Source organism: Rhinopithecus bieti, unplaced genomic scaffold (assembly GCF_001698545.2).
Source record: "Rhinopithecus bieti isolate Rb0 unplaced genomic scaffold, ASM169854v2 scaffold_40368, whole genome shotgun sequence".
Classification (NCBI taxonomy): Eukaryota; Metazoa; Chordata; class Mammalia; order Primates; family Cercopithecidae; genus Rhinopithecus; species Rhinopithecus bieti.
Window position 1 is genome coordinate 3,776,829 of NW_016817546.1, and position 13,250 is coordinate 3,790,078.

The following is a 13,250-nucleotide window of genomic DNA, read 5'->3' on the forward strand; positions in this document are numbered from 1 at the left end:
CTAGTTTTTTTTTTTTGTATTTTTAGTAGAGACGGGGGTTTACCGGGTTTGCCAGGGTGGTCTCGATCTCCTGACCTCGTGATCCGCCCGTCTCGGCCTCCCAAAGTGCTGGGATTACAGGCTTGAGCCACCGCGCCCGGCCGAGAAAAGACATTTAACAGACACCAATACTGAGATGGCCCAAATGTTAGCATTATCAGACAGAGAATTTAAATCAGCCATAATAAAGATACTCTAGTAAAAAAGAGCAAGCACTCTGGAAATAAATGGGAAAGTAGGCTGTCTCAGTAAAGAGATGGAAGATATAAAGAACAATCACATGAAAATTTTAGAACTGAAAAACAAAATAACCAAAATAAAAAACTACTAGATGGCCTAACAGCAGAATGGAGATGGCAAAAGAGTTAGTGAACTTGAAGATAAACCAATAGAAATTTATTCACACTGAGCAATAGAGAAGAAAATGATTGGAAGACAAGGGGCAAAGCCTCAGTGTTGACCTGCAGGTCCCTACCAAAAAGGCTAGCACCCAGTCCTGGTAGAGGAGACTATGGTATAGAAAAAAGTACTTGAAAAAATATTGGCTGAAAACTTCCCCAGTTGGGCAAAAGGCATAAATCTGCAGATCCAAGTTTAGTGAATCCCAGGAATAAATGTGAGGAAATTACGCTCGGATAAATCATACGCAAACTGCTGAAAACTAAAGACGAAGAAGATTCTTAAAAACAGCTATAGAAAAATGACACATTACAGAGAAATAATAATTTGAGTGACTGTGGATTCCTCATCAGAAACCACTCTGACCAGAAGGAAAGTGGGACATTTTAAAAGTACTAACAGAAAGACCTTGGAACTCAGAATTCTATGTCCAGTAAAACAAACAACAACAACAACAACAACAACAACAAACAGAACAAAGGTGTGAAATGAGGACATTCTCAGATGAACTGAAAGTAAGAGCATTCATTGGTAGCAGATAATTTGCTAAAAGAATCTTCAGACAGAGGGGAAATGATACCAGATAGAAATTTTTAACATCAAGAATGAAGAAAAAACAACAGAAATGGTAAATATAATGTTCTTCTCTTCTTTAAAATATGTTGGATGGTTGAAGCAAAAATTATAACACTGTGGCTGGGCATGGTGGCTCACGCTTGTAATCACAGCACTTTGGGAGGCTGAGGTGGGCGGATCACCTGAGGTCAGGAGTTTAAGACCAGCCTGGCCAACATGGTGAAACCCCGTCTCTACTAAAAATACAAAAATTAGCCAGATGTGGTGGCACATGCCTGTAATCCCAGCTACTCGGGAAGCTGAGGCAAGAGAATCACTTGAACCTGGGAGGCAGAGGTTGCAGTGAGCTGAGATCGCGTCATTGCACTCCAGCCTGGGCAACAGAGCAAGACTCTGTCTCAAAACCAAACCAAAACAAAACTGAACACAGTGTTTGGAGAGATTTTAAAGGTACATAGATGTAATATTTAGAATATTACCTAAACTTAGTTGATGAAGCAATGGCAAGGTTTGAGAAGATTGACTGATTTTGAAAGTTCTGCCTAAGGTAAAATGCTGCCAGATAGCATTACATAATACAGGGAACTCTTTTATGACATGAAAAGTCAATTGATGGAGCAAACTTGTATTGTTGTCTTATTTTATGACAGTGCTGCAGCCACCCCAACCTTCAGCAACCACTACTCAGATTAGGCAGCAGCCATCAATATCAAGGCACAACCCTCCACCAGCAAAAAGATTACAATGTTCTGGAAGGCTCAGATGATCCTTAGTGGTTTTTTTTTTTTTTTTTTTTTTTTTGAGACAAGGTCTTACCCTGTTGCCCTGGCTGGAGTGCAGTGGCACGATCATAGTTCACTGCAGCCTTGAACTCCTAGGCTCAAGTGATCCTCACACCTCAGCATTCTGAGTAGCTAGGTACAGGCATGTGCCACCATGCCTGGCTAATGTTTTAATTTTTGTAGAGTTGAGGTCTTGCTGTGTTGCCCAGGATGATCTTGAGCTTCTGGGTTCAAGGGATCCTCCCACCTTGGTCTCCCAGAGTGTTGGGATTATAGGCATGAATCATCATACCTACAATGGCACAATGGTTAGCATTTTTTAGCAAGAAAGTGGCTTTTTTTTTTTTTTTTTTAAGTCCTACTCTGTAACTTAAAAAAAGGCTGGAGTGAATTGGCGCAGTCTCAGCTTACTGCAATCTCCGTCTCTCGGATTCAAGTGATTCTTCTGGCTCAGCCTCCCAAGTAGCTGGGATTACAGGTGCCCGCCACCACACCTGGCTAATTTTATATTTTAGTAGAGATGGAGTTTCATCATGTTGGCCAGGCTGGTCTTGAACTCCTGACCTTAGGTGATCTGTGTGCCTCTTGCAGACGTGAATCACTGCACCCGGCCAGCAATAAAGTATTTTTAAATTAAGGTAGGTACAGTACTTTTTTTTTTTTCTTTTTTTAGACATAATGCTATTACACACTTACTGACTACAGTATAGTGTAAATATAACTTTAAAATCTACTGGGAAACCAAACAATTCAAGTGATGCGCTTTATTGTAGTGGTTTGGAACTGAACTTGCAGTATCTTTGAGGTATGCCTGTAATTACATTACGTGTAAATAGTATAAACACACCAGTTTAAAAGATACCATCAGGCTTAATGAAAGACAAAGCCCAACTATATACTGTCTCTAAGAAATATACTTTAAATAAATATAATGTAAATTAAAAGAATGGAAAACATTCTGTTCAAACACTAATAAAGAAAACTGGAATGGCTATATTACTATCAGACACTATCAGACAAACTAGACTTCAGAATAGAGGAAATTTCCAGGAATTAAGAGATAGTACACATGATAAAAGGGTTAGTTGCCAAGACATAACAATTCTAAAATTGCTTGCATCTAACATAGAGCTTCAAAATACATGAAGCAAAAACTGATTGAACTGAAAGGAGAAATGGACAAATCCATTCTCTAAGTAAACAGAGAACAACTAGCTAGACAATCAGCAATGATACGGAAGGACTGAACATCACCATTGACCAACTGGATCGGAATGACAGTGATGGAGCACTCTCCCCAATAACAGCAGGTTACACGCTGTTTACAAGTGCACATAGAATATTCATCAAGATAGACAATATCCTTGGTCATAAAACAAACCTCAGTTTTAAGAGAGTTGAGATTATACAAGATGTATTCTCAGATTATAATGGAATTGAACTAGAAATCAATAACAAAGATAATAAAAATTTTCAACCATTTGGAAATTAAACAATATGTAAAAAATCCATAAATTAAAGAGTAAGCCTCCAGGGAAAATAGAAGATATTGTGAACTTAACAAATATGGAAATACAGCATATCAAAGTTTGTAGGATGCAGTTCAAATATGCTTAGCGTTAGGGGCTTATATTAGAACAGAAAAAAGATCTTAATTCAGCGATCTAATCTTTGTCTTTAGAAACTAGAAAAAGAAGAGTGAAATAAACCCAAAGCAATTCAGAAGTCAATAACAGCAGAAACCAATGAGATTGAAAACAAAATAATAGATTAAAATTAAAAAATAGCAAAACCCAATGAAACAAAAACCTGTTTGAAAATGTCAGTAAAATTGATGAACTTCTAGCAAGACTGAAAAAGAAAGAAGGGAGGACACAAATTACTAATATTAGGAATGAAAGAAAGAATGTCAGTACAGACTCACAGGTGTTTAAAAGGATAAGGGAATACTACGAACAATTCTCTGCACATAAATTTGACAATTTAGGTCAAATGGATGAATGAATATTAAATGCCACACTGCCAAAACTCAGCCAAGATGAAGTAGATGACTTGAGTAGTCCTATAACTAATATATAAATTGAATTCATAGTTTAAAAACTTTTGAAAAAGAGATATTCAGGCCTATTCACTATGAATTCTACTAAACATGTGAAGAAGAAATAATGCCGCTTTTATACAATCTATTTCAGAAAGCAGAAAAGATGGGAGCAATTCCCAACTTATGAAATGAAGCCAGCATTACCCTGATATCAAAACCAGAAAAAGATAGTAATAAGAAAACAGAACTGTGGACCCATATCCTTCATAAACATAGGTGCCAAATAACAAAATATTAGCAGATTGAGTCCAGGGATATGCAAAAAGAACAATACACTATAACCAAGTGGAGCTTTATCCCAAGAATGCAAGTCTGTTTTCTATTTGGAAATCAATAAATGTAATTCATTATAGTAACAGCTTAAAGAAGGAAAACTATATGATCCTGGCAATTGATATTGAAAAAACGTTCGACAATATTCAGCATCAGTTTATGATAAAAACTGAGCAAATTAGTAATAAAAGAAAACTTCCTCAGCATGATCAATGGTGTCTACAAAAACTCTTTAGCTAACATCATACTTAATGGTGCAAGACTGATTGCTTTCCCCGTAAGATTAGGAACAAGTAAAGGATGTCCACTCTCAGCATTCAACGTCATGTTCAGTATTGCATTGGAAGTTGTAGTCATTGCTGTAAGTCAAGAAAACAAAAGACATACACATTAGAAGGAAGAAACAAAACTGTCCTTATTTGCAGAAAACATGATTGTCCATGTCAAAGATTCTGAGGAATCTACAAAAAAGTCCTTTTGGAATGAGTAAGTGGGTTTAGTGAGGTTGCAGGATAACACAGGAAGTCAACATGAAAAATCAATCCTATTTCTGTATACTAGCACTGAAAAATTGAAAGCAAAATGCATAAACAGTATTATTTACAAAACCTGCCCTCCATGAAATCTGACAAAATAGATACGGGATCTGTATGCTGAAAACAATAAAACTGTCCTTTTGCTAGTTGTCACTGTGGTTATTCTTAGGTGAAATCAAAGAAGACCTAAATAATTGGAGAGATGTAACATGTTTATGTCTTGGAAAACTCAACATAGTAAAGCTGTCAGTTCTGCCCAAGACTGATCTAGAGATTTTATGCAGTTTTCAGTCAAAATCCCAGCAGGATTTTTTTGGAATTATAGACAAGCAGATTCTGAAATTTATATGGAAAGGTAAAGGAATTAGAAGAGTCAAAATAGTTAAAAAACAAAAACAAAAACAGTAAAGTTGGAGGAATCAGACCACACAGTTCACAGTTTAAACACTGTAGAGCTGCTACACTAATTACTGTCAAGGGATTAGATTAATGGAACAGACTAGAGAGTCCAGAAATAAAGTTCGAAAGTGATTCATGAAATTAAATATACCATATGACCCAGCAGTCCTACTCTTGGAGAAATGAAACCTGTATTCACACAAACACATGTGTTTGTAGCAGCTCTGTTTATAATCACCCAAACCAGAAACAACCCAAATGTTTGCGAGTGATTGGATAAATAAACTGATACATCCGTACAATAGAATATCACTCAGTAATAAAAAAGAAACAGTTTGATGTATATGCAACAACTTGGATGAATCTCATCAGTCTTAAACACTAAATGAAAGAAGCTGGTCTCAAAAGTTGTACTTTATGTGATTCCACGTGTCGGACATTTTTTTGACATTCTCGAAAAGACCAAATGACAGTGCTGGGGAAGTAGTCATAGATTGCCCGGGTTAGGCAGGAGCCCGGTGTGGCTGCAGAGGGGCAGGGCAAGGGAGCACCCTGGGGGAATGGGGCTGGCCTGCACCCTGAGTGTGGTGCTGGTTATGTGAGTCTGTGTTTGTGTGCCAAAACCCACAGAGCCATAGCCAGAGTAAAGAATGTCAGTTCACATAGGTCAAATTGGTAAACATTCACAACTCGAGATTGTGATTGCTGCTTGGGTAAGGGTCATTCCATGATCATGTGGTCTGCAGGGCTTTTAGTGCCACGCCAATTGCTTTTTGCTCAAACTACTTGATTATAATCTAAGAACATGTGGTGTCAGAAGCCTCTGATTTCACATAGACTTTGTTTTAGGGCAGAGCCTGCTGTTCCTGGTTGGATGGTTCTGACAGGCGTGCTGATGAAGGGAGTGGCCATCACTGCTGTTTTGGTCCATTGCAGGTGAAGCAGGTGGAGTCGGGTACAGTCCGGTTCCAGTTCTCGCTGGGCTCAGAAGAACACCTGGATGCACCTGCGGAGCCTGTCAGCGGCCCCAAGGCGGAGCAGCAGCCTGCCAGGAAACCACCTACATCCCCTTCCAGTAAGTGTTTCCAGAGAGCTGACTTGCCAGGCACACGGCAGGTGGTACTTCCATCTGTTCCTGGGGAAACATACTTAGTCCAGTACGATAATCATCACATTTGTAAGATAATCGCCATAGATTGCCTTAATTGAATCTGTTAGTTGGGTTTTTGCTTAATACCAAGGTGTAGAATTGGACAGTGATGAAGTGTGGCCCAGAAGCTTGTTACTTGTGCTTCAGCCCAGAGTCAGCTCAGTTACTTGACAGCTCCCCAATTAAACATGTAAAAGGACACGTCACATGGGTGCCCTGCAAATGTGGGACCCGAGAATTAGTGGGTGATGGAGAGCCAAGGACCGCCACCTTGAGTTTGCATTGTTAAAGTAGCCCTCTGTCTACTCACCTTGAAGCCCTGCCTGAAAGTTAGGAGTCTGTGGTCTGAGTCTGTGGCTTTAAGAAAGGGAGTCACAATTGGCTGCAAGCAGCAAGGGCTGCCAGCAGAGGTAGAGCCCTGGCCCTGTGGTGGCAGCAAGTCCACATGGTTAGGAGGTTAAAGAGTTCTTGTTGGCTGTCAGCCTAGCTGCTTCTGCTGAGGCAGTACCCTGTGCTTAGAGCCTCTTGGTTTAGACCCATGTCCTGGTTGAGAATTCCACCTTTAGTGAAGTGAGGGGCGGAAGGTACGAGGGAGTGTTGGAGTAGTCCACCTGAATGAGTATGGGGCCTTGGCTCCAGGCGTCTGGAGTTCCCGCCACTGAAAGTTCTAGGCTCCCGAGTCGCAGGTGATGACTTCCTTCTTTCTGCCTGTTCCAGATGGCAAGATAGAGAATGAATAATCGTGCAAGCCTGTGGAGGGAGCTTTGTGCTCCTCTGGGCTCCAGCTGGTGGCGCTCGGGTGTCGAGGTAGGACTTGCTTTCTGTGCTTGGCTGTGGCCCCGAGTCCTGGTGCGAAGCTGCTGGTGCTTCTGTCACTCAGGAGGGGTTTTCTTCGTGGATTGAGACTGTAATTTATGGGAACTGGTCTTGTCGAATTTGATTTTAACAATTGGTGGAAGTGTTTCTAAGTTGATGAATTTGATTAAGTTGATGACTTTCGGAGATACCTGATACAGTGCAAACGCTATGTAAATTGTACTGTTTAGGGAATAATGACAAGAAAAAAGAATCTGTACGTGTTCAGTGCAGACACAACCATCCATTTAAAAAAAACTGTTTTCAGCCCAAGTCTGGTTGAATTCATAGATGGAGAAACCAGGGATCTACTCTGTACTCTGATTTTTAAGTTACTTAAAAGTACAATAGTAACACATAATGAACATGGTCTTTCGGGATTTTCTGCGCTATCTGAGAATATTCCGGTACCAAAACTTAATAGTTGATTTCTCTGGGACAAACTGCATCGTTGAGTGTTTTCCCGGTTTTCAGAGAGGTGATGCATTTGATGGTTTTAATGTTTTGTTTTTTCAGTGTTTGAGTTTTGTGCCTACCAGCTTGTTCTCGAAATTTCTGTTTACCACCAGTGTGTACGTTAATAATCCTATCTTATATAAACGGCACTGAAATGTACAGTATCCCTTATACTAGAATCCCTTGTGGTGGTGGGTGGCATGCAGGCTTTTCCCGTCAGAGTCGGTTTAGAATGAATTTCCAATTTCATTTGATAAAGTTGAGTGCATTCAAGGCATAGGACACACAATTTCAAAAAACTAAACAGAGGGTCATAAGAAAGGGTCGTTTAAAGCAACCCATTCCCGGCCGGGCGCGGTGGCTCACGCCTCTAATCTCAGCACTTTGGGAGGCCAAGGCGGGCGGATCACAAGGTCAGGAGGTCGAGACCATCCTGGCTAACACGGTGAAACCCCGTTTCTACTAAAAATACAAAAAATTAGCTGGGCATAGTGGCGGGCGCCTGTAGTCCCAGCTACTCGGGAGGCTGAGGCAGGAGAATGGCATGAACCTGGGAGGCGGAGCTTGCAGTGAGCCGAGATTGTGCCACTGCACTCCAGCCTGGGGAACAGAGTGAGCACCCGTCTCCAAAAAAAAAAAAAAAAAAAAAAGCAACCCATTCCTTGCTTACATCTGGTATCTTTCCTTCTTTGACATACACTCTTTGACATAGTTATATTTTAAAAATAAAATACCTATCAACCTTTAAGAAACATAGTTATGAAAAACAGAGGACCTTAGATTATAAATTGGGTATATTTTGTAATTAAGTGTAAACATGATTAGAGTTATCCCTCGGTATCCATGGGAGACTGGTTCCAGATGCTCAGGTCCCTTATATAAAATGGTGGTATTTGCTGTAATGTACGCACATCTTCCCGTGTACTTTAAATCATTTTTAGGCTACTTACAATACCTAATACAGTGCAAATGCTATGTAAATCGTTGTGGTACTGTTTAGGGAATAATGACAAGAAAGAAAGAGTCTGTACGTGTTCAGTGCAGATACAACCATCCATTTTTTAAAAAATATTTTCAATCCAAGGCTGGTTGAATTCATGGATGCAGAACCCTTGGATCTACTCTGTACTCTGATTTTTGATTAAGTCACTTAGAAGTACAATAGTAATACGTAATAAGCATAGTTTGCCCATGTCTGTAGAAATGCCTGAACAGAGAATGAACCTGTATAGCTAGCTTTCAGGAAAAATATGGCTCATGAAATTTTCATGTGTTTAAATTACAATACAGGCCAGGCAAGGTGGCTCATGCCTGTAATCCTAGCACTTTAGAAGGCTGAGGCAGGAGGATCACTTGAGCTCAGGAGTTCAAGACCACCCTGGGCAACATAGCAAGACCCCATCTCTACTAAAAATAAAACAAATTAGCTATGCGCAGTGGCGTGCACCTTTAGTCCCCGCTACTCAAGAGGCTGAGGCAAGAGGATTGGTTGAGCCCGGGAGATTGAGGCTGCAGTGAGCTGTGATTACGCCAGTGCACTCCAGCCTGGGCAAAGGAGCGAGACCTTGTCTCAAAAATAAGTAAATAAAGATATAGTTATGGCACTGGAAAAGAGCAGCTAGTTATGTTTTGAAGACCTTCTAATCAAATTAATTACAAACTCTGATGGGCTGATCCTGTTGTCGGGCTTTTGGGCTGGATCAGTCGTGGACGCCCTCGGTGGGCTTTGGTTTACTTCCCTGGTTGCCCCGATTTCATGAGGCATTTGGAGGAGATTTTTTTTTTTTTTTTTTTTTGGGACGGAGTCTCGCTCCGTCACCCAGGCTGGAGTGCAGTGGCCGGATCTCGCTCATTGCAAGCTCCGCCTCCCGGGTTAACGCCATTCTCCTGCCTCAGCCTCCCGAGTAGCTGGGACTACAGGCGCCCGCCTCGTCGCCCGGCTAGTTTTTTGTATTTTTTAGTAGAGACGGGGTTTCACCGTGTTAGCCAGGATGGCCTCGATCTCCTGACCTAGTGATCTGCCCGTCTCGGCCTCCCAAAGTGCTGGGATTACAGGCTTGAGCCACTGCGCCTGGCCTGGAGGAGATTTTAAAACCAGTCTGCCACTGCCTCTGCTTGCCCAGAATGGTTCTTAAACTGATTTTTTTGCCGGGGTTCCTTGAGCTTCTTAGATCTCTAGATTTATAGTTTTCATCACATTTGGAAAAATTGTGGTCATTATTTCTTCACCTATTTCTTCTTTCTCTCTCATCCTCTCATTCAGGGCCCCAATTACAAGTTTATCAGGCTGCCAGAAGTTGTCTCACAGCTCACTGAGGCTCTGTTCACTTTTATTTGTAATCTTCTTTCGCTGCGTGTTTCATTTTAGATAGTTTCTATTGCCGTATCTTCAAGTTCACTTCAAGTTCTTTTCTTCCGGAGTGTTTGATCTGCCATTTATCCCATTCAGTATACCTTTCATCTCAGATATTATAGTTTTAATCTCTAGAAGTTCTGTCTGGGCTTGTTTTATATCTTCCGTGTGTTGACTTAACATGTTCAATGTTTCCTCTGGCTTTTTGAACTTAAGAAATACAGTTATAACTACTTTAATATCCTGGTTTGCTAATTCTGATATCTTTGTCAGTTCAGGATCAGTTTTGATGGATAGATTTTCCTGATTGGGTTCTGTTTTCCTGCCTCTTTGGATGTCTGATAGCTTTTGATGGACTCCAGATATTGAGAATTTTCTCATATTGGATACTGAATATTTTTGTATCTGATAAATATTTTTTTTTTTTTTTTTTGAGACGGAGTCTCGCTCTGTCGCCCAGGCTGGAGTGCAGTGGCCGGATCTCAGCTCACTGCAAGCTTCGCCTCCCGGGTTCACGCCATTCTCCTGCCTCAGCCTCCCGAGTAGCTGGGACTACAGGCGCCCGCCACCTCATCCGGCTAGTTTTTTGTATTCTTTTAGTAGAGACGGGGTTTCACCGTGTTAGCCAGGATGGTCTCGATCTCCTGACCTTGTGATCCACCCATCTCGGCCTCCCAAAGTGCTGGGATTATAGGCTTGAGCCACCGCGCCCGGCCCGGATAAATATTCTTAAGCTTTGAAACTTGTTAGATCCTTTTGGGTCTTGCTTTTAAGATTTGTTAGGTGAGATCAGATCAGCATTTCGTCTAGGGCTGATTATTTCTCACTGAGATGACAGGTGCCCTCCGAGGGGTCTGCCCGGTGTCCCATGAAGAATGAGGATTACCAGATGGCTGGAGGGAACAGCGCTATGTCTGCCTGCCCTGTGAAGACCAGGCCCTGCTCCCTGTCATCCTCTCTGGTGGTCCTCTCTCTTTTGGCCTTAGGCAGTTTCCTGATCTGCACTCTACTGAATGCTAGGATGGGACCCTCTGTACATGGCTGGCGTTCTCTCTGTGTGCTGCTCATCCTGTCTGGTGCAACCTCACTGAACACAGTAAGCTGGGGGCAGGGTAGGCCTTCCCTCTTCTGTTTCCCAGCCCTCGGGATCACTCTCCTTTGTTGCCTGAAGTCCGCTGTCTTGAAAACCACTGTTTTACGTATTTTGTGTTTAAAAGAACGTGTATTTTAGATGGGAGGGTCAGTCTGATCGCTGTTACTCTTCTTGGCCAGAAGTAGAAGTCCTGGACTGTTGTTAATGGTTTCTTGCCTGCTGAAATCATCCCCACCAGGACGGATCATCCAGGGGTTTGGAAGCGTTTCCTAGCTGCGTGTGCTGCTTGTGATTCACTCACCATGCTGCTGTTTTCCGGACTTTTGAGTCTTGGCTCATGCTCTCCGCCTGGTGTGTCTTTCTCCCATGAGCTGCATTTATTTTCTTTTAGGATATATTCCAGGGTTTTTGTTTTGTTTTGTGTTTAGAGATAAATTCTCACTTCATTGCTCTGGCTGAAGTGCATGACATAATCACAGCTTACTGTAGCCTTGAACTCCTGAGCTCAAGCAATCCACCTGCCTCAGCCTCCCAAGTAGCTGGGACTACAGGCAGTGTACCTGGCTCAGTTTTTTGTTTTGTAGAGATGAGGTCTTGCTGTGTTGTACAGGCTGGTCTTGAACTCCTGGCCTCAAGCAGTCCTCCCACCTTGGCCTCCCAAAATGCTGGGGTTATTTTTTAATTAAAAAAATACAAAGTCAAGAATAGTCAAGGCAATTTTGAAGAGGGAAGGAGGCTTCACCTTTCTTAGTTTTCAGGCTTACCGTCATGTTCTAATTTCTAGAACAAGTATAGCATTGATACAGAGGGAGATAAATAGATAATGGGACAAAATATAAAGCGTGATATGTGACAACTTGCAGAGAAGGAATATATTAGTTTCTGATTGCTGCTACAACAAATTAGTGACATTGCAACAGGAGCTTATTATCCTAAAATTCTGGAGGTCAGAAGTCCAAAGTGGGTTCTGCAGTCTTAAATGAGGGCTCAGTGGGGCTGTGCTCCTTCTGGAGGCTCCAGGGGAAAACCCATTTCCTCGCGTTTTCCAGCTGCTGGAGGCCGCCTGTGTCCCTTGGCTCCTTCTTCCATCTTCAAAGGCAGCCGTGCAGCACCTTCCAGTCCCACTCAACTCTGACCCTCCTGCCTCCCTGCCTTTCACTTACAAAGACTGTTGTGAGTACATTGGACCCTTCTGGATAACCCGGGGTCATCCCCCCATCTCAGGTCAACTGATGAGCACCTTAGTCCCTTGGCGTTGAACACAGGTATAGGTTCTGAGATTAGGACGTGGGTATTTCTGGGGTGGCAGCAGTTACTCTGCTTAGCGCAAGGAGTACCAGTCAGTAAATGGCGTGGCGTGATCCCTTGCCCACATGGAAAATATAAAATTCAATCCTAATTTCATGTCATGTACAGTAATAAATTCCAGATGGCCTAAAAACCAAAACTTCAGAAATGTTAGAATTAGGAGATTAGAAAGAAGATAGATTATAGAAAGCGGTCCTCCAAATCAATAAGAAATGGACAGCAGGAAAGAAAAATGGACAGTGCTCAGCAATTGCTGGGCAATCGTTAACGTTGTCGCCATATGAAGAGGGAATTTATAGAGAAGAAACCGGAATAACCAATAACCATAAGCATATGAAAAAGTGCTCAGTATTACTGGTAATCTGAGAAACGCAAAATAAAATGAGAAACCATTTTATTCCCCTCATATTGGAGAAATCTAGCTGTCTAATAGTGCAAAGGTTCATGAGGATGTGGTTAAAGCAGAACTCTTACCACTGTGGGAAGAATGTGATATGTACAGCCACATTGAAGAGTGATTTTATAATATTTAGTTAATATTCTACAACTCAGAAATGCCATTTCCAGACGCCTGTTAAAGAGAACTACCAGTTCATATGTACAAGGAGACATGGGTGGGCTCGGCTTCACAGCAGCTTCTAAGTTAAAATTTGAAAACAGTCTGCCGGCTTCCCAGTCAGGGAATGGAAAAACTGACTTATTTGGACAGTGAAATGCTATGTATCAGTTAAATGAATGATAATAGATCTATGCGTATCATGGTGGGTAAACTTTCACAAAGGCATGTTGAATGAACACATGTTCTGAAAGGAAATGAACAATGTGGTAGCATTTAACTTTCAAAACAATTGCATATATTGCTTATGAATGCATATTTACTAATTGAATATCAGAGCAGTTACTTAATGTCTCTGTCCCTGTTTCCTCAGC

General features: G+C 41.6%; 1 protein-coding gene across 1 annotated transcript in view; it reads left to right on the top strand.

Annotated features, from left to right (window-relative positions):
- Positions 1-13,250, top strand: part of NPHP4 (nephrocystin 4) — a 142,652-nt gene that overhangs the window by 69,791 nt on the left and 59,611 nt on the right. Inside the window, exon 11 of the mRNA XM_017856029.1 lies at positions 6,042-6,180. Within this exon, the coding sequence (XP_017711518.1) occupies positions 6,042-6,180 (139 nt within the window). The remainder of the gene's footprint in view (positions 1-6,041; positions 6,181-13,250) is intronic.